At 39.5% G+C, this 23,063-nt stretch overlaps 1 protein-coding gene across 3 annotated transcripts in view; it reads right to left on the bottom strand.

The window, feature by feature from the left end:
- Positions 1-23,063, bottom strand: part of kctd8 (potassium channel tetramerization domain containing 8) — a 145,122-nt gene that overhangs the window by 95,162 nt on the left and 26,897 nt on the right. Inside the window, exon 2 of one of the 3 annotated variants that reach the window (XM_088911408.1) lies at positions 19,071-19,083. The exons of the other annotated variants lie outside the window; for them this stretch is intronic. Within the exon in view, the coding sequence (XP_088767534.1) occupies positions 19,071-19,083 (13 nt within the window). The remainder of the gene's footprint in view (positions 1-19,070; positions 19,084-23,063) is intronic. 3 annotated transcript variants of the gene reach the window in all.

The following is a 23,063-nucleotide window of genomic DNA, read 5'->3' as shown; positions in this document are numbered from 1 at the left end:
AGGCACCATAAATCATTCATACCATATACATCTAACATATAAAACTATTCATGATTTACCTAAGATGATACACAGAACTAATACAACACTATTGTCTTGAGACACAAATGTAAAATGTATTTCTATGCTATACAATATTTGTTTTTCAGTTGCTGTGATTACACACATTAGAGTTTCTTGTCTGCTGATAGTATAAATTAACATGCTGTGATTCTCATTAAAGAAGTAATATTAATAAATCATATAAGATCATATCATCATATAAGTGTAATTCCATTGAGTTAAAAGCTGGCATTTATACGATTACACTGTGCCATTAATTTAAAAAAAAACTTGTTAAAACAAATACTGAAATACCAGTATTTAGATAGTGTACCCTATTTAAGTTATTGCAGTCTATATACACACCCAGCCATTCAGAATGTACAGATGCAGGCATTTAAAGTTTGCGGTACAAACCTGTACCACACGCAACTACATGTGAGCCACCGCGCCTTACTGTGATATGTGATTGGCTGGCCAAAATGACCGACAAGGGCACTCGTGATGCATTGCTTGGTAGTGAAAAGATTTAATCATTTAATTTCTTTACAGTGCACATTTTAATCCTCTTAGTATTGAATATTTATATGGAATTTTACCACTAAAGGGAATTTTTAGTAGCTGAGCATAAGAAGAAGAGGAGCATAACGCATCTGAAGGTCATAAACGATATTAATTTAGGAACATAAACATATTATGTAAACTGTATATTGCTGGTATTGGTAGTTTAAAGAAAAAATACTCACCAGTATTCCATTTTTCCCTAAACATTTTAAGTATCAAAGTCTTAGATGTGGTTATTTCGGAAACGTTTTTACGTGCTCCTTCTGACCATATTACTGTACGTTTATATACTTTGTGAAAAGTGATCATTTTAACCTTTTCTACAAATACGCTGGATGGAACTATACACAGTGTTAGAAACCCACTATGAAATGGCCCCATTCCTTCAATGCATGTGCATCCAACACACAGTTCAATGCTAGCAACTACACAAAATCTAAAATACAATCCTCATTTCAGTATCTACGTAAACATACAGTCTGTTAACTTCATCATCTTCATCAAAAGTATGCCTAACCCCATTAGGAAGTGTTCTCGTTATCAGTGTATTCCTCAACTTTCCCAAAATTATCTTTTTCTTACCAACATCTCTAGTCTTTTATCCTGCAATAACTCAGCCAACACTTAAATCTCCAAAAGCTGCTTGTGTTAATTTCTTTAAATCACAAATATCATATGTAAATACTAGCCATGTAATACTCTGCATTGTGGAATAATAGTTTATTTTAAAGGGAACTAGAGAAACTAGGAACTAGAGAAATCAAGAAAGGCTTTTTTTTTCTAGAATTAATAAATGCATCAGGTACTACTGTTGTATTTATGAAAAAGAAACAAAACAAAAAGCATACTAACAACTGTGCCATACTACTCCTTGGTTAATACATTTTATTATTTATAAACAGTTAACATTGTTAGCAAAATATTTTTAATTATATTTTACCCTATTTTTTCTTTAGTTTTGTATTTAACTTACTATATGATAGTCAGATTTTATGTATATTTGAACAATGAAAATATATTTTTACAAGATGCGGGGGAAAGTGCAACAACTTATTACAGTGCTAAATTTAATATTATTGATTACTAATAGTTTATGCTAACACCTAACTTTCTTAATTAGATGTATTTAAAACAGTGAACTAAGTGTAACATAACATTCAGAAATACAATCGAGAATAGTTTTGTGGTGTTTGTATAGATGAAACGTTTCTAAAATGTATAATGTAACAAAATTAAAGACGATTAAAATCTGTAATCTTTCCACTTGTATGTCATTAGAAAGTACAACAAGTTTCTGCTTTGTCTAAGGATGGTATCAAAAAGTAGTCTAAGTGGTGAGAAAGCTGTGCTTAATGATAATTAAGGAACTTAAAAGTAAAAAGAGATGCTTCATATTGCTTGATTAATTTTAAAAGCTAAGTTATAAATGCAGACGCGATTGGTGCATTAAGCGCTCCAGGCAGCAGAACCGAGCTCCGCGCCTCCTCCCTCTCTCGCTGCCGCGCCAGGTCTAAATATCTAAACATATGTATCTACAGTATATAGCAGGTAGTGTCACTGTATTCCACTTTCTTTGTAAACACGGAAAAACAGATTCACAACGCGACGCTGTGTCACTGTGTAAAAAAAAAACAGTTTGAACACCCTATATTGTAATGAGCTGCTGAGCTACTGTAACAATAGGAGTTCTTGCTGTCAGAGGGGCTGGAAAATGCCCGGGGTCATTTAATTAGTATTACAATTCGCACTGAATTGGACCCATTCAGAGCCTACATTACATTTTAGCATTTCATTCAGAGCAGAAACCCTCAAACCTGAAGAAGGCTTGAGTTTTCTCTCTCCTCTTTTAAAACGTGTACAATGCTGTAATGCAATTTAAAATAAAAGTTTAAACAGTATCAACTAAACTCCATTAATATAAGTATCGAGTGGTATTAAATAAATACAGCTTTTTAGTATAGAGTACACTTTTCTAAAATGTATTTTAAAAATAAAAACGATTACAGTCTAATCTTTCCATGTTTGATCCCAAAATCCCAAGAAAAATAAATCTAAACGGGGAGAAAGCTATGCTGAAAGTTTATTAAGATACTTAGAAGACAAAGATAACAATTTATGTTGCATTTGTCTGATTGTGAATAAAAAAATACATATAATTAAACACGCGTTTGCGATTTAAATCAAAACGTGATTTAAATCAATATAAATGTTTATATTGTAACGCATACTGTACAGCCTCCATTTCTCTATAAAGATTTAAAAGATCGTTTGCGGGGGGTCTCCTCTCAGTGACAGCTGACAATCCTCCATACACTCAAGTGAAAAATTAATAATGCCAATGTAAACGTCGTATTTACAATTTGTTGATAATAGAAATGTTAAGTTCTCTAAAGCTTTGTGATAGTTTACCCAGGCAGCAAAAGATCAGCTACACTGGAAAGGTGCAACACCGAAGATATGATTTATAACCTTTTAAATGTGAAGGGAGATCTAAAGGGATCCTCCCCACACACACACACAATAGAAGCAGGAAGCAGAAGCAGGGACAGTTGTCAGAAGGAAAGAAGGCTATTCATTGTTATTAAAAATGACTTAAATTCGATCATGTTGTGATATTTAGAAATATAAAAAGTCAATTAATTGTCCATAATATTGCTATTTTAGTTTTTCAAAGAAATGTTTGTTAAAAGAAAAGTCACGGTGCCAGCTGGATTTAAACACACAACCTGTGGGTTACTAATCCAGCACGTAGACCAACAGGCTACCGGGAAGGTCACATGAGCAGAGGTGAAACAGCCCTACACATACAGAATCAACAGACATTGTACAGCGTGTATTACTGTGTTGCAGTACACGAATATAATTATATTGTTATTAATTTCTTTAGATACGCGATTCCATATTATATTAGCAGAAAAGCTTAAAACTACCACTTTTTATACACACTATTTCACATGTTAGTTAAAGACTTCGATGCTTAAAATGTTTAGGGAGAAATGGAATACTGGTGTGTATTTTTTCTTTAAAGTACCGAGACCAGCCATATACTGTATGTTTATGTTCCAAAATTAATATCGTTTATGGCCTTCACACGCGTTACAGTATGCTCCTATTCTTTTTATGCTCAGCTACTAAGATTTCCCTTCAGTGGTAAAATTCCATATAAATATTCAATACTTAAACGGGCACAGTAAAGACATTAAATTTACATATACATACTGTATACAGTACAGTTTGCATACAGTAATATGTTTATGCTCCTAAATCAATATCTTTTATGAGCATGTGAAAGGCATGGTGAATCGGAGATTCTCAAAAATTACTGTACTTTGCATGATGGAAACAAATGCGTGATTGCGAAATGCTGTGGTGTTACTTTTACAAAGACAGTCAATGAAAAAAAGAATGTGGACCAGGGCAATACTTTGAGTTTACAGCTTGTCCAAGGTCATTCATTATTAATACTATTAGTAATATCTTCGGTAAAGATGGCGACAGCTCAAACATGAGAGGTTGAGCTTTAGTAGCTCCACCTTGCGGAAATTCCAGATACTATTATTTTACTTGCGGTACCACGTGGTAACATGCGGCACTATGCGAGAATTTACGGTATTAATACGGTAACTTGCGGTAAACTGCGTCAAGTGCACTGCAAAATAATGCGGTATCGCCCGCTTGTTTTGAATGGCTGCATCTGTACTTGTACCCAATTGCCACCCATTCTGTGTGTAGCTAGCAGAATAGACCCCTGTGTGTTGCTCTCTCTCTTGCTCTCACTCTGTCTCTCAATTCAATTCAATTCAAGGTGCTTTATTAGCGTGACCAATGGGTACAATCAGCTTAACTTATACAGTACATTGCATGATTTTAAAAGCTATAAAAGCAGTTTTCGATAGTTAATAACTACTTTTTATGTTCTAAAAACGGGTGATTTTTCTTCCTCGTCATCAGATCTTTCTTGGAAAAATGTCTTTTATGTGTTGCAAAAAACGAACTTTAACAAAATATATTTACAAATCCTTTCGCCTGGCAATCTACCTGAATGCTCAACTTCCCGAGAAGCCCTCCATGAAACCATGTTCGCTGATATTATTACTGACAATAAATATTATAGACACTATATTCTCATTACAAACATGTATACCATACGGCGTACGCGTTTCTGAAGCTAAAAGTTCAGCCTTTGTCACTAATGTAACCACTAAATAAAGACATAAATATAGAAATCCCTACGGTATAAACTGTATACAGATGCAGCCATTCAAAGTGCGAAGCACAGACAAGTACCGGAGGTAATTGGCTATGGCCTTGCGCGTCACGATGCAAAATACCGCGGTATGTGATTGGTTGACCGACAGGGGCACTTGTGGTGCGTTGGTCGGTCGTAGAAAGATTTAAATGTCTTTACTGTGCCCGTTTAAGTATTGAATATTTATATGGAATTTTACCACTGAAGGGAAATCTTAGTAGCTGAGCATAAAAAGAATAGGAGCACACTGTAACGCGTGTGAAGGCCATAAACGATATTAATTTGGAACATAAACATACAGTATATGGCTGGTCTTCGATACCGAAGTCAACAAGCATACTTTTAGAATTTAATTAAAAGGGAATATAATATGGAATCGCGTATCTAAAGAAATTAATAATGATATAATTATACTCATGTACCGCAACACAAGAATTGTTACATAATGTTTTGTATGGCTTTTTCAACATGCCTCATGTGATCTCGCCGGTGGCGCTGTGGGTTTGGTTCCTGACTCCCATGTCACATGCTGTGTGTTCAAATCTTGCTGGAGCCATGACTTTCTTTTTTTAACAAACATTTCTTTGAAAAACTAAAATGTTTCCCTGGCTCAGAGATTAAATAAAACTTCACTCACACCAAACAAATTTATATTTCTAAATATCACAACATGATCGAATTTAAGTCATTTTAATAACAATGAATAGTCACCTAGGTGTTACAATATAAACATTTATATTGATTTAAATCGCGTTTAAATTGCCTTTATTAAAAAACCCATAAATAAAGCTGATACTGTTTAGACTTTTAATTATTTAAAACTGTATTACAGCAGCACAATGCACAATGCAACGTAAATCGCTATCTTTGTCTTCTGCGTAATAATGTTCACCTCTCTGTCCAGCAAATTAACAATAGTAATAATAATGAACTTTATTGTATATGGCGCCTTTAAAGCTCGCTCCTCAAAGCACTTTACAGGATAAAAACAATAACAACAATACTGTTAGGCTGGGCAAACGATTTTTTTTAAAGAAATACAAAATGAGATATAATGATGTGTTCCGGCTTAGACATTAACGAAGAGCATAACACGTGGGCGGCCAGCGGGAGTGCTGGCTGTGACGAATTAAACCGGTTTCACAGGTATTTTCAAAGTAGAACGGGGAGAGATTTCCAGCGAAAGACACCTCCCCCCCTCCAAAACCAAGGAAGTACAGTACTTACTAGTTAAGAAAGCTAGGCTCCTCAATGAAATCGCTTCAACATGCTAATGCGTTGGTGTAACAGTCCGGGCGTGGCAAGCTTCTAATGTCAACCCGACTACGGCGAAAGGATGCCTTCTTTTATTGGAAGACAATGAACATACTGTATTCTAGCCCTAGATAAATTAATAGCAAACATGGTTTACATAAAAGACGTTTTTCCAAGAAAGTTTAGCCTTTGTCACTAATGAAACCACTAAATAAAGACATAAATATAGAAATCTTAAGATTTTTAAAATACATGACTTTGTTAAAATTTATTTAAAAATAAAAATGATTACAAACGCCAGCGGAGAGAGAGAACAGGGGAGGGATGTTGGTTGTGCATAAGGGGCGGGGCTATGGAAATGAGGTCTATTGGGGAATGTGGAGTTACATGTTCTGGCTGTTTGTGAATTATCGTTGTTGAGTATTGATTGTTGAGGTATTGTTTTTGTGTAATGCTTTATGTTGAAAATTGAGGTGGATTTTGTTTATGATAAAGAGGATCAACTGGGATTATCAACAAATTGTAAATACGACGTTTACATTGGCATTACTAATTTTTCACTTGAGTGTATGGAGGATTGTCAGCTGTCACTGAGAGCAGTTAATTAAATGTATTTTTTATGCAACATAAATTATCTTTATCTTCTAAGTATATTTATAAACTTTCAGCATAGCTTTCTCCCCGTTTAGATTTATTTTTCTTGGGATTTTGGGATCAAACGTGGGAAGATTAGATTAGTAATCGTTTTTATTTTTTAAATACATTTTAGAAAAGTGTAATCTATACTAAAAAGCTGTATTTATTTAATGCCATCGATACTTAGATTAATGGAGTTTAGTTGATACTGTTTAAAATTTTAATTATTTTAAATTGTATTACAGCATTGTACACATGCTTAAAAGAGGAGAAAACGCAAGCCTTCTTAAGGTGTGAGGGTCTTCTGCTCAGAATGAAACGCTAAAATGTAATGTAGGCTCTGAATGGGTTCAATTATGATTTGGGCTTGATTAAGATCGCTGCCTTTCATCCAAAATCCTGCTTGAATCCTTCTAAACTAAAAATTAGACACGAGAAGGGGCTCTGGTGAAATTTCTCTTTTTTTCTTGGAAAAATATCTTACCCGCTGCAATCCGGGCACAGAAGGATTAAAAGAAGCCAGACAGGCAGGGGGAAGAGTGAGTTCTAAATAAAGAGGTATCCAGGTAACAGTGAAGGTAACAGCCGCAGACGTGGCCTACTTAGCCCGCCAGGGTTACTCTACTCTCCCGGAGGAGGCCCACTGGGAGATAGCGCTCCAGGCGTTCCTCTGGGCCCTGGCGCCGACTGAGGTGCAGTGCCACATGATGCTGGCCACGCCGGTCCTCTTGGAGCAGGCCCTGGCTTTGGCTGAGCAGGCTGATGCCTTATTCGAGGAGACCGGTGGGCACCAACGGAGGGGTGCATGGGGAATCAGATGGGGAGGAGGAGACGCCCAGCGCAGCGATGCTGGGGGAGCGACAACAGCTGGTCATCTGCCACCACTGGGGGAGGGGACACATCGCACGGGAGTACCAGGCGCTGGAGCCCCGGGGACTCCGGAGGCCATCGGGAAACGGGAGCGGGGTGGCTTAAAGAGGAGAAGGCCGCCCTTGAGCGACTCTTCCCCCACTCCGGAAAGGCAGAAGGAGCGCTTCACCCCACCTGCTGCCGTGGGAAGGGTTGGCCACAGCCGGGGCTTATTTCTTCCCTGCCTCATCGAGGGCAGTCCCTGCCAGGCCCTCGTCAACACCGGTTCGACCATCACCCTGCTGCGGCCTGGTATCCTGCCGGGCACCAAGGCAGCCAGACCCCCAGGGCGCTCACCGTGCACTTTGGGGCTGCGAGGGTGAAACACCCCTTCTACAGTACCTTGCCCCAGTCCATGAGGACTGTATCCTGGGGTTGGACTGGTTGCAGCAGGTGGGTGGTTGCCTTGACTTGGGCCAGCAAGAGTTGGTGGTGCAGGGGGAATTAATCAGTTTCACGGTGGGCGGGGCGGGAGGTGTCCGGGGTGTGTGGGATGACCGTAGCAAGAAGCGGAGGTGGCAGCGGCGTGCGTCGCCTGGGCCTGCCGGAGCCACAGGTGTCGGGGCAAGCGTGCCAGAGCTGACTCCCAGTACGGTGAGATAAGCTTGCCCCTACCCGGTCTGTAAGGAACTCTGTGCACTGTGGAAGGCCTTGGAGGTGAGGGACGGGGTGCTGCGCCAGGGGTGGCAGTTGCCCTCCAGCGGTGAGGTGCGCCGTGCACCGCTTGGAGAACTGCCCCACAGAGCGACCGCAACACCACAAACTGCCACCTGACCTCGCCGCTGGAGAGTACCCGCCATCCCCAGCCCAGCACACAGTCCCTCACGCTCAAGTCAAGGCAACCACCCACCTGCTGCAACCAGTCCAATCCCAGGATACAGTCCACACGGAGTGGGGCAAGGTAGAAGGGGTGTTTCACCCTCGCAGCCCCAAAGTGCACGGTGAGCGCTCTGGGGGTCCGGCTGCCTCGGTGCCCGGCAGGACACCAGGCCGCAGCAGGGTGATGGTCGAACCGGTTGTCGACGAGGGCCTGGCAGGGTCTGCCCTCGGTGAGGCAGGGAAGGAATAAGCCAACTCTTCCCACAGCAGGCAGGGTGAAGCACTCCTTGCTTAGAATAGCAATATTATGGACAATCAATTGACAATAAACATAGAAAAGCACATATTGAATTTGGGAAATTTGGTTTCAAAAGTCCTCATATCAACGATGCCTATACTGTGTTCCTCCACAGTATGCTAATCTATTGTAGTGCATTCGCCCCCCTCTTAGGCTGTGCAAATGATCTTTTAGATTTTTATAGAGAAATAGAGGCTGTACAGTATGCGTTACAATATAAACATTTACTGTCAACCTTTAAATCAACAATTGATTTAAAGACGATCTGTCAAAGCGCAATGAAAGCTATTACTCGATTCTTTTGGACTCCCAGTCCCACCAGGGATTAAAAAATAACATGGAATCGTGTATCTAAAGAAATAACAGTATACAGTAACTATGTTCATGCACAAACAATAGCATGTTACATTATTAATGTGGGGGTCTCCTCTTGCCAGAAAGCGCTAAATTGAATTTTGCCTCAACACTCCATACTCAACAACGATATTTCACAAACAGCCAGAACATGTAACTCCACATTCCCAAATAGACCTCATTTCCATAGCCCCGCCCCTTATGCAAAACCAACATCCCTCCTCTGTTCTCTCTCTCTGCTGGCATTTGTAATCGTTTTTATTTTTAAATAAATTTTAACAAAGTCATGTATTTTAAAAATCTTAAGATTTCTTTATTTATGTCTTTATTTAGTGGTTTCATTAGTGACAAAGGCTAAACTTTCTTGGAAAAATGTCTTTTATGTAAACCATGTTTGCTATTAATTCATTTAGGGCTAGAATATGTTCATTGTCTTCCAATGAAAGAAGGGTTCCTTTCGCCGTAGTCAGGTTGACATTAGAAGCTTGCCACTCCCGGACTGTTACACCAATGCATTAGCATGTTAAAGCGATTTCATTGAGGAGCCTAGCTTTCTTAACTAGTAAGTACTGTACTTCCTTGGTTTTGGAGGGGGGGAGGTGTCTTTCGCTGGAAATCTCTCCCCCTTCTACTTTGAAAATACCTGTGAAACCGGTTTAATTCGTCACAGCCAGCACTCCCGCTGGCCGCCCACGTGTTATGCTCTTCGTTAATGTCTAGGCCGGAACACATCATTATATCTCATTTTGAATTTCTTTAAAAAAAATCGTTTGCCCAGCCTAACAGTATTGTTGTTATTGTTTTTATCCTGTAAAGTGCTTTGAGGAGCCAGCTTTAAAGGCGCCATATACAATAAAGTTCATTATTATTACTATTGTTAATTTGCTGGACAGAGAGGTGAACATTATTATGCAGAAGACAAAGATAGCGATTTACGTTGCATTGTGCATTGTGCTGCTGTAATACAGTTTTAAATAATTAAAAGTCTAAACAGTATCAGCTTTATTTATGGGTTTTTTAATAAAGGCGATTTAAACGTGATTTAAATCAATATAAATGTTTATATTGTAACGCATAGGTGACTATTCATTGTTATTAAAATGACTTAAATTCGATCATGTTGTGATATTTAGAAATATAAATTTGTTTGGTTCGTGTGAAGTTTTATTTAATCTCTGAGCCAGGGAAACGTTTTACTTTTTCAAAGAAATGTTTGTTAAAAAAAAAGTCATGGCTCCAGCGGGATTCAAACACACAGTGTGTGACATGGGAGTTAAGAACCTAACCCACAGCACCACCGGTGAGGTCACATGAGGAGTGTTGAAAAAGCCCTACAAAACATTATGTAACAATTCTTGTGTTGTGGTACATGAGTATAATTATATCGTTATTAATTTCTTTAGATACGCAATTCCATATTATATTCCCTTTTAATCAAATTCTAAAAGTATGCCTGTTGACTCCGGTATCACGTTAGTTAAAGACTTCGATGCTTAAAATGTTTTGGGAGAAATTGAATACTGGTGTGTTTTCTTTAAAGTACCGAGACCAGCCATATACTGTATGTTTAAGTTCCAAGATTAATATCGTTTATGGCCTTCACACGCGTTACAGTATGCTCCTATTCTTCTTATGCTCAGGTACTAAGATTTCCCTTCAGTGGTAAAATTCCATATAAATAATCAATACTTAAACGGGCACAGTAAAGACATTAAATATACATATACATACTGTATACAGTACAGTTTGCATACAGTAATATGTTTATGTTCCTAAATCAATCTGTTTTATGAGCATGTGAAAGGCATGGTGAATCGGAGATTCTCAAAAATTACTGTACTTTGCATGATTGGAAACAAATGCGTGATTGCGAAATGCTGTGGTGTTACTTTTACAAAGACGGTCAATGAAAAAAAGAATGTGGACCAGGGCAATACTTTGAGTTTACAGCTTGTCCAAGGTCATTCATTATTAATACTATTAGTAATATCTTTGTTAAAGTCTTTGATGGCGACAGCTCAAATATGAGAGGTTGAGCTTTATTAGCTCCACCTTGCGGAAATTCCAGATACTATTATTTCATTGCGGTATTATAGGAGAATTTACGGTAACTCGCGGTAGACTGCATAAAGCGCACCGCAAAATAATGCGGTATCGCCCGCTTGTTTTGAATGGCTGCATCTGTATGGCTGGTATTGGTATTTTAAAGAAAAAATACACACCAGCATTTCACTTTCTCCCTAAACATTTTAAGCAAGTCTTACATGTGGTTATTTCGGAAACGTTTTTACGTGCTCCTTCTGACCATATTAAGCTTATATTAAGTTTAAGTGCCAGCGGGCACTTTTCCTGTCTGTGGGGGGAAGGGGGACTGGCTTTCATTAGAAGGTTAGCCTATTCTACTCTGAGAATGTAGAGGGGGAGGGAAAGTGCCCGCGGTCATTTAATTAATATTAAAATTCGCATTGATTCCCTTGCGAAGATGTGGACATAAGAATATTTGTGCTTGGTCAAAAAAATGGTATAAAAACGACAAAGTGAAGGCTGTGAAAAAATTCACAATGTATTTTATACACAAAGCAAGTGTACTCATAACTCTAGGAGGTTTAGTGAAAATGCTACAGGCGTGTCAAACTCATTTTTGAACTTCAAGCTAACTTTACCCCTGGTTTGCATTGTCAGATTGTGAATCAAAAAAGGCATTTAATTAAACATGCGTTTGCGATTTTAATCAAAATGGGGTTCGACCATTAGACATGCAATACACTTCCTCGTGATCATCTTAGAATCTTTGTGTAAGCTTTAAGTTTTTTTTTACTTTTTAATTATACACTTTAAAGACTTTAATTTTGTAAATGCAACACACATTCCGTACAGATACAGTACACACATTCTCCTGTCTTCCCGTGGTATAAAACGAATTAGCAGGTGATTGAGATAACAATGCATCGCCTACTAAGTGGAATGTTTGTTCTCAAGTGTAAAAAGAGGTGATAATTCTTAATAATTTCGTGTTGAATTAACTAACTCTTCAGTTTATTCCACCAGACAGTACACGAATATAATTATATCTTTTTTAATTTGTTTAGATAAGCGATTCCATATTATATTTCCTGTTAATCAAATTCTAAAAGTATGCTTTTGTTTACGCTGATAATGAGTGAATTCACAGAAAAGGTTAAAAGACTATCACTTTTCACAAAGTATATAATCTTAATATGGTCTGAAGGAGCAAGTAAAAATGTTTCCAAAATAACCACATGTAAATATTGTTTATGAGCATGTGAAAGGCATGGTGAATCGGAGATTCTCAAAACTTAAATTCTTAATTGGATAAAGACTGTCGCTCAGCAGTGATCGGGATTCGAAACCAGGTGTTTTCTGGTAACATCTCACATGCTGTATATGAGAGGTTAAGCTTTATTAGCTCCACCTGGCGGTTTTACAAGGTGATTCCGGATACTATTAACATAATCTAATTTGCATGCGGTAAATTGTGGCATGACGCAAAATTATGCATTAAGATGTGACACGCCCACCGCGTTGTACTGCAGCGCACCCCGCTTGTTTTGAATGGCTGCAACTGTATTACAGTATGTTAAATATTACAGCTATATAAAAAAATAAATGGAGGGCTGTTTCAAAAAATTACTCAGCAGGATATATACTGTATATAAATAATCCATTGTTATAGTTGTGAACGTCATTTTTTTTTTTCAGGTTAACATATGCATTAAAATAATCTATATTTGCCTTAATGCTAATTTCAGTAAAAAGTAAATTAGGAAACAATTTTATTTAAGTAATTCTAAGAAATATATTATACATATAATATAATGGCTTTAAAACCATACAGTATCATACTGTATTTAAAGACGAATAAACACAGACAGTACAGTAAAAAACAAAAGAGTTTGGTTGAACTGCACTGCTGTAGTGGAGCTGAAAAAATATGTTTTATCTCGGGAACCAAAGCAGCACAAACACTACTTTATACAGCACAAATGGAACACATAATACTACGTATAATAAAGTACTTAAACCAAACATTTTCTACAGCTTTTCATCATTTCCTGCATTAGTTTTGACTAATTTTAGCCTATTCTTCTTGACAAAACTGCTTTAACTTGGTGACATTTAAGGACAGTGTAATGTTTCATAGCCGTTCAGGGACGCCAAATATGTAACGTAGCCATAGCCAAAATGTAAATGTAGTGGCTCTAACTAGCACAGTTTGTGCACAGGAGAAAAGATGACTGTGGATCCCAGCAAGTCAGGAAGAGGACCGGTTCGTTCCTGGTGAAGAGCTAGTTCTGAATAGTGATTCAGCTGTCCACAGTTCTGACCTGTTCACGAGGCTTGCTGCTGGTGCTAACCTCGGGTGGATCCTCTGGTTATTCTCTGGCAACCTCCGCTCTAGACTCTTAGAACAAAGGAAAGTTCTGGCACTCGGACACACTGGCCGTTCCGTGGTTGTCCGGGCTGAGTCTCAGGATGGTCAGGAGGCGCGCTGCGAGAATGTCCTGCCCTTGGGAGCCTTCTGCTCCTGGGCCGTCCTGCCCTGGAATTCTCCTTTAGAATTGTCTCAGAAGTCCACTGAATCTCACTGAATCTCTGTGTTGCCTGTTTTTACCTGGAGGAACTTCAGCTCGTTGATTGGCTGAAAGTTCCATGGGCATCAGAGTCCCATGTGGGTTACTCAGCCCTACCAGTCCCTGATTGGTTGATCAAGGTGAGATATGAGTCACTTACTCCTGACACCTAGGAATGCAGTCCAGATGTCCATCTGGCACTCCCTAGACAGATAGGCGCCAATGGATGACCATTGATCATGATAGCCAGACTTAGCTAAGTGCATCCCCGTCTGGGAGCTTGTTCCTTATCAAAAGAAAACATCCTAAATTAGCCTGCATGAATACTTTCTCTGTGGCTGCACCACAGAGATGGAGGATGAGATGGGGCCTCCTTTAGGACAGCATACCAACGCTTAATTCTTTCTTATTATTAAGCCTTGCCGCTACAACAGTAAATTGGGGTCCTGTGCAGGAATGTTTCCATGCTTGTGACCTCACCTCTGATAAATTAGCACATTTTAGTAAGGGCCTCTGAGAAGCAATGCTAAACATATAAATAATATGAAATTAAATTAGAAATTAAATTAATTAGAAATTAAATTAAATTAGAAAAACCTGTTGATAAATGTGCAATCATCTATCAGTCTAGTAACAACTAACCTAGTCCACACATGGATTTATGAAAGATTACTGGAAAAAGGTCTTAATCAATGCATCATTCAGTTTTTCCATTGCTTTCTATTTTAGCTTGGTCAAAGCTCGAGTACCTTAGCAATAACAACTAAGGGGCAGGGCCCTAGATAGGTCAATAACATTTTTTTTCATTTTTGTGGTTTACATACATTGCACTCAAAACAGAGAGCATGAAATATTGCAGCTTCTATTTCTTCTCAAGTGTAGCAAACATCCTAAAACTGCCATAGGGAAATTAAAGAAAACTAATTAAACCATTAATTTGATCACCAGCTGTATCAATCCTTTGACTCACAACTGAAGCTAAGAAAGAGTGAGTCAGTCGACTATCTGGATGGGGGGATCACTGTCACACTGAATCTTGCACTGCAGGACAGAACTCAAAGAACATGTGTCATCCATCCATTTTCTGATTGCTTATCTAATACAGAATCACATTGGCATTGTGATGCACACACCCAAATGCTCATAAAAACTAATTCTGTACAGGTGCAGAATTCTGTACTCCTGTAAAGGAGTTGACATGCTGTCCCACATTTTCCAAAATCGATCAAAGAAATTAATGGTATTCACCTGCATGAAATTTATTTTGTAGAAAAAGCCAAACTGAACTAGAAACTTTAAATTGTTTAAGTAATGGATTTGGGGAAATGCACACAGCATCGCACATCAAAGAGAAATCACCTCACTAATCTAAAATAGGATGTTGTACTGAGATTTGAAACTCGTTGTTCCAACTTTGGGTGTTGTGTTGTAAAACTGTATCTCTAGAAAATCAGTTATTTACAGTAAGTCGTGTTAATTTGTTTTGGTAAAAAATGAAATCTCAGTCTCTAAAGTCACATGGAATATGACATTTGAGAATATGAACTTTTTTTATATTGTTCAAGAATGGGAAGTTGCAGGATCACTTCTGTTTCTGAAGTTGCACTGAAAGGTTTGGTGATATTTTCACTTTGATTTAAATCATCTGCAGAAAGATTAATTATTATAAGTGATGGTTTCGTGATTAAAGAACTTGAAAACACAACCACTTTTTTAACACTATTCTTTCCCTGATCCTGTGTGAAATATTTCCTTTATGTTGGTGGTGCTCTGCTTAAAGCTGTTAGAAAATGGATGGATCAGTGAATGCATAATTGTAAAACTTCCCAATTCAAAACAGAAGACATTCTCTTCAAATGTTGTTTAAAAGTGTAGCTTACACCCAGTTTCCCACATTGATCGATATATCGTATGTTTAACCATAATCAACAACTGATGTGCTGGTCACTTACAGTATGTTACAGAGGTAGTCCCTGGAAATTAGAGGGACATGGGGAATATTGTAGCTGATCATGTGCTTAACATTGGTAGGATTTTTTCTTAAAGATGAAGAGTTATAGCGGAGTTTTATCTTGTGAAACTGCCTACTTCATTTTAACAAACATTGTTTGTTATAAAGGGTGGGGGTGTTATATCCCTCAATGTTTGTTAATTGGATATTGAGTGTTATTCCACTGTAGAACTATGGGGGACCAGCATGGTGACTGAGTAGTAAATCACTAAATTATGTGATTAATCTGTAACCCGTCAGCGATTCGTCAACAAGGGAGTCCCGTGAATTTAAAGGATGCTGCTAGACACCTGAAAAGAAGAGGGATGAAACTCAGCTGTGGTCTGCTGATAATTTGAAGGATCTTGGTGGTTGTCAGGCAGTTGTACAGATGCAGCCATTCAAAGTGCGCGGCACAGACACGTACCGGAGGTAATTGGCTACGGCCTCGCTCATCGTGACGCGCGTTGACGCAAAATACCACGGTACGTGATTGGTTGACCGACAGGGGCACTCGTGGTGCGTTGGTCGGTCGTAGAAAGATTTAAATGTCGTTACTGTGCCTGTTTTAGTATTGAATATTTATATGGAATTTTACCACTAAAGGGAAATCTTAGTAGCTGAGCATAAAAAGAATAGGAGCATACTTTAACGCGTGTGAAGGCCATAAACGATATTAATTGTGGAACATAAACATACAGTATATGGCTGGTCTCGGTACTTTAAAGAAAACATACACACCAGTATTCCATTTCTCCCTAAACATTTTAAGCATTGAAGTCTTTAACTAACGTGATACCGGAGTCAACAGGCATACTTTTAGAATTTGATTAAAAGGGAATATAATATGGAATCGCGTATCTAAAGAAATTAATAACGATATAATTATATTCATGTACCGCAACACAAGAATTGTACACACTGTACGATGTCTGTTGATAATGTTTTGTAGGGCTTTTTCAACACTCCTCATGTGACCTCGCCGGTGGCGCTGTGGGTTAGGTTCCTGACTCCCACGTCACACGCTGGGTGTTTGAATCCCGCTGGAGCCATGACTTTTTTTTTAACAAACATTTCTTTGAAAAAATAAAACATTTCCCTGGCTCAGAGATTAAATAAAACTTCACTCGCACCAAACAAATTTATATTTCTAAATATCACAACATGATCGAATTTAAGTCATTTTAATAACAATGAATAGTCACCTATGCGTTACAATATAAACATTTATATTGATTTAAATAGTGTTTAAGTTGCCTTTATTTAAAACCCATAAATAAAGCTGATACTGTTTAGACTTTTAATTATTTAAAACCGTATTACAGCAGCACAATGCACAATGCAACGTAAATCGCTATCTTTGTCTTCTGCGTAATAATGTTCACCTCTCTGTCCAGCAAATTGACAATAGTAATAATAAATAACTTTATTGTATATGGCGCCTTTAAAGCTGGCTCCTCAAAGCGCTTTACAGCATAAAAACAATAACAACAATACTGTTAGGCTGGGCAAATGATTTTTTTTTAAAGAAATACAAAATGAGATATAATGATGTGTTCCAGCTTAGACATTAACGAAGAGCATAACACGTGGGCGGTGTAGCGGTTGGCTCTGGCTTTCCCATCTATACCGATGCACTGCAAGTACAACCCCCCTCTCTGCGGGAGTCCTGGCTGTGACGAATTAAACAGGTTTCACAGGTATTTTCAAAGTAGAAGGGGGCGAGATTTCCAGCGAAAGACACCTCCCCCCCTCCAAAACCACCCAGTAAGTACAGTACTTACTAGTTAAGAAAGCTAGGCTCCTCAATGAAATTGCTTTAACATGCTAATGCGTTGGTGTAACAATCCGGGCGTAGCAAGCTTCTAATGTCAACCCCACTACGGCGAAAGGAACCCTTCTTTCATTGGAAGACAATGAACATATTCTAGCCCTAAATGAATTAATAGCAAACATGGTTTACATAAAAGACATTTTTCCAAGAAAGTTTAGCCTTTGTCACTAATGAAACCACTAAATAAAGACATAAATAAAGAAATCTTAAGATTTTTAAAATACATGACTTTGCTAAAATTTATTCAAAAATAAAAACGATTACAAACGCCAGCGGAGAGAGAGAACAGGGGAGGGATGTTGGTTTTGCATAAGGGGCGGGGCTATGGAAATGAGGTCTATTTGGTAATGTGGAGTTACATGTTCTGGCTGTTTGTGAATTATCGTTGTTGAGTATGGAGTGTTGAGGCAAAATGCAATTTAGCGCTTTCTGGCAAGTGGAGACCCCCACATTAATAATGTAACATGCTATTGTTTGTGCATGAACATAGTTACTGTATACTGTTATTTCTTTAGATACACGATTCAATGTTATTTTTTAATCCCTGGCGGGACCGGGAGTCCATAAGAATCGAGTAATAGGTTTCATTGCGCTTTGACAGATCGTCTTTAAATCAATTGTTGATTTAAAGGTTGACAGTAAATGTTTATATTGTAACGCATACTGTACAGCCTCTATTTCTCTATAAAAATCTAAAAGATCGTTTGCGCAGCCTAAGAGGGGGGCGAATGCACTACAATAGATTAGCATACTGTGGAGGAACACCAAATTTGAAACCAAATTTCCCAAATTTAATATGTGCTTTTCTATGTTTATTGTCAATTGATTGTCCATAATATTGCTATTCTAAGCAAGGAGCGCTTCACCCTGCCTGCTGTGGGAAGAGTTGGCTTATTCCTTCCCTGCCTCACCGAGGGCAGACCCTGCCAGGCCCTCGTCGACACCAGCTCGACCATCACCCTGCTGCGGCCTGGTGTCCTGCCGGGCACCGAGGCAGCCGGACCCCCAGAGCGTTCACCGTGCACTTTGGGGCTGCGAAGGTGAAACACCCCTTCTACCTTGACCCAGTCCATGTGGACTGTATCCTGGGATTGGACTGGTTGCAGCAGGTGGGTGGTTGCCTTGACTTGGGCGTGAGGGACGGGGTGCTGCGCCGGGGGTGGTGGGTACCCTCCAGCGGCAAGGTCAGGTGGCAGTTTGTGGTGTTGTGGTCGCTCTGTGGGGCAGTTCTCCAAGCGGTGCACGGCCAGCCGGAGGCCGCCAAGCAGTGACCTCGCCGCTGGAGGGCACCTGCCACCCCTGGCGCAGCAGCCTGTCCCTCACCTCCAAGGCCTCCCACAGTGCACAAAGTGCCTTACAGACCGGGTAGGGGCAAGCTTATCTCACCGTACTGGGAGTCAGCTCTGGCACACTCACCCCAACACCTGCGGCTCCGGCAGGCCCAGGCGACGCACGCCGCTGCCACCTCCGCTTCCCGCTACGGTCATCCCACACACCCCGGACACCTCCCACACCGCCCACCATGAAACCGATTCGTTCCCCCTGCCCCACCAATTCTCGCCGGCCCAAGTCAAGGCAACCACCCACCTGCTGCAACCAGTCCAACCCCAGGATACAGTCCTCATGGACTGGGGCAAGGTACTGTAGAAGGGGTGCTTCACCCTCGCAGTCCCAAAGTGCACGGTGAGCGCCCTGGGGGTCCGGCTGCCTTGGTGCCCGGCAGGATACCAGGCTGCAGCAGGGTGATGGTCGAACCGGTGTCGACGAGGGCCTGGCAGGGTCTGCCCTCGATGAGGCAGGGAAGAAATAAGCCCCGGTTGGGGCCAACCCTTCCCACAGCAGCAGGTGGGGTGAAGCGCTCCTTCTGCCTTTCCGGAGTGGGGGTAGAGTCGCTCAAGGGCGGCCTTCCCTTTAGGCCACCCCTCTTCCGTTTCCCGATGGCCTCCGGAGTCCCCGGGGCTCCAGCGCCCGGTACTCCTGTGCGATGTGTCCCCTCTCCCCACAGCGGTGGCAGATGACCAGCCGTCGTCGCTCCCCCAGCATCGCTGCGCTGGGCGTCTCCTCCTCCCTATCTGATTCCCAGTGCGCCCCTCCGTTGGTGCCCACCGGTCTCCTCGAATACGGCATCAGCCTGCTCAGCCAGAGCCAGGGCCTGCTCCAAGAGGACCGGCGCGGCCAGCATCACGTGGCACTGCACTTCAGTGGGCGCCAGGGCCCAAAGAAACGCCTGGAGCGCTATCTCCCGGTGGGCCTCCTTCGGGAGAGTAGGGTAACCCTGGCGGGCTAAGTAGGCCACGTCTGCGGCTGTTACCTTCACTGTTACCTGGATACCTCTTTATTTAGAACTCACTCTTCCCCCTGCCTGTCTGGCTTCTTTTAATCCCTCTGTGCCCGGATTGCAGCGGGTAAGATATTTTTCCAAGAAAAAAAGAGAAATTTCACCAGAGCCCCTTCTCGTGTCTAATTTTTAGTTTAGAAGGATTCAAGCAGGATTTTGGATGAAAGGCAGCGACCTTAATTAAGCCCAAATCATAATGGAACCCATTCAGAGCCTACATTACATTTTAGCGTTTCATTCTGAGCAGAAGACCCTCACACCTGAAGAAGGCTTGCGTTTTCTCCTCTTTTAAGCATGTGTACAATGCTGTAATTCAATTTAAAATAATTAAAAGTTTAAACAGTATCAACTAAACTCCATTAATATAAGTATCGAGTGGTATTAAATAAATACAGCTTTTTAGTATAGATTACATTTTCTAAAATGTATTTAAAAAATAAAAACGATTACTAATCTAATCTTCCCACGTTTGATCCCAAAATCCCAAGAAAAATAAATCTAAACGGGGAGAAAGCTATGCTGAAAGTTTATTAATATACTTAGAAGACAAAGATAACAATTTATGTTGCATTTGTCTGATTGTGAATCAAAAAATACATTTAATTAACTGCTCTCAGCGACAGCTGACAATCCTCCATACACTCAAGTGAAAAATTAGTAATGCCAATGTAAATGTCGTATTTACAATTTGTTGATAATAGAAATGTTAAGTTCTCTAAAGCTCTGTGAGGCAGCAAAAGGCGGCAAAAGATTCGAACACCCTATATTGTAATGAGCTGCTGAGCTGAGAATGGGTTATGTTCCTGCTGTCAGAGGGGGTGGAAAGTGCCCACAGTCATTTAATTAGTATTACAATTCGCACTGATTCCCTTGCGAAGATATGGACATAAGAATATTCGTGCATGATCAAAAAATGGCATTAAGCACTTAAAATTAATATGGTTAATAAGAGTAAACTGTAACATGCTGTAACAAGATCGGCTAAACTGTGATCTATCGCTTACGCCTGAAATTGGAGTTGCAGTGAATAGCGACTAAGTCTGTCTTTCTGTGGGGGGAAGGGAATCTGATCTGATCTGCAAACCTCCAACAGAGCTGTTCAACCGGTTTTTGTCGGGCACCTCAAGTGTCAGCTGTAAGCGATAAATATATGTAGCTGAAAAACTATACAACGCAAGACATTTCGTTACTCTAGGTTTCGTGAAAAAGCACATTGTGCTGCTGTAATACAGTTTAAAATAATTAAAAGTCTAAACAGTATCAGCTTATGTATGGGTTGTAATTTTAAAAAAGTCAAAAACCGCACTCAAAATGCAATTTAGCGCTTTCTGGCAAGAGGAGACCCCCAAATTAATAATGTATCATGCTACTGTTTGTGCATGAACATAGTTACTGTATACTGTTATTTCTTTAGATACGCGATTCCATGTTTTTTTTTAATCCCTGGCGGTACCGGGCGTCCATAAGAATCAAGTTAAAGGTTTCATTGCGCTTTGACAGAAACCAAACTATATAATTATAAATTTCTTTAGATAAGCGATTCCTTATTATATTCCCTTTTAATCAAATTCTAAAAGTATGCTTGTTGACTCCGGTATCACGTTAGTTAAAGACTTCGATGCTTAAAATGTTTAGGGAGAAATGGAATACTGGTGTGTATTTTTCTTTAAAGTACCGAGACCAGCCATATACTGTATGTTTATGTTCCAAGATTAATATCGTTTATGGCCTTCACACGCGTTACAGTATGCTCCTATTCTTTTTATGCTCAGCTACTAAGATTTCCCTTCAGTGGTAAAATTCCATATAAATATTCAATACTTAAACAGGCACAGTAAAGACATTAAATATACAGTTTGCATACAGTAATATGTTTATGTTCCTAAATCAATCTGTTTTATGAGCATGTGAAAGGCATGGTGAATCGGAGATTCTCAAAAATTACTGTACTTTGCATGATTGGAAACAAATGCGTGATTGCGAAATGCTGTGGTGTTACTTTTACAAAGACGGTCAATGAAAAAAAGAATGTGGACCAGGGCAATACTTTGAGTTTACAGCTTGTCCAAGGTCATTCATTATTAATACTATTAGTAATATCTTCGTTAAAGACTTTGATGGCGACAGCTCAAACATGAGAGGTTGAGCTTTATTAGCTCCACCTTGCGGAAATTCGGATACTATTATTTTACTTGCGGTACTAAAGGAGAATTTACGGTAACTCGTGGTAGACTGCGTAAAGCGCACCGCAAAATAATGCGGTATCGCCCGATTGTTTTGAATGGCTGCATCTGTATGTGTTTTTATTGATGTTATAGGGGGGAATGTTGCAGAGCTGGGCAAGTATTTTTCTTCTGGTTTAGTTTATTTCAGTGTAGCCGGTAAGTTGCGTGGAAGATTTTTTTGGCATTGCCATTGTTGTGGTTTTTGGGAAAGGGAGTTGAGAAAATGTGTAATCTAGAATAGTTTCTATCAAAATATCTTTCCTGCAAGGGAGATGCAAACACATTTTAAATTTGGTTTCTTAATACCACTAATCTTAAGTGTTTCTTGCTTGTCACTTTGTGCTGAAATGTCATGGCATTAAACAAATGGAGACAGTTGGTCTTATCTGGCCAGCAGAACTGTGTTTTACACCTCCATTTTCAGTATTTACATGTTTGCTCATTTACGCCTGAAGAACGCTCCACAACCTCTTTTCCTTTCAGTATTCAATAAAACTTTACCTCTTTGCAGCCTATGCTTGCTGAAGCAACTCCCTACTCAATTTTTTTTAATCATTCATGTTCATTCGTGTATTATTAATTGAAATAATTACATAGAAATATTGTTCTATATATAATTAATAAATACAATCAAAATTTAGCATGCATACTATTTAACTTAAATATTACAGAAAGTCTTAATTTCTTAAACATAGAACTAGCACATTGGCCAGGAAGCAAACCCAGGACCTTCTAGCTAAAAGGCAAAAATGCTAACACTGTACCAAATTATAACTTGGGTTGAACAAATTTTTGAGCGAGCTTCTTATTTTCCATTGCAACAATCATGACAGGCAATGTAGTTAAAATAAGCATGTCAAACTGTTTCCAAAATAACCACGGGTGTCCCAAGTTAAATTAGATGCAGTTGTTTATGAAGAAAGTGGAATACCCTACCAAAACCAGCTAAATAAATCGTC

The sequence above is a fragment of the Atractosteus spatula genome, chromosome 1, assembly GCF_055471065.1.
Source record: "Atractosteus spatula isolate fAtrSpa1 chromosome 1, fAtrSpa1.hap1, whole genome shotgun sequence".
NCBI classification, from domain to species: domain Eukaryota; kingdom Metazoa; phylum Chordata; class Actinopteri; order Semionotiformes; family Lepisosteidae; genus Atractosteus; species Atractosteus spatula.
This window is presented reverse-complemented; position numbering and strand designations above follow the sequence as displayed.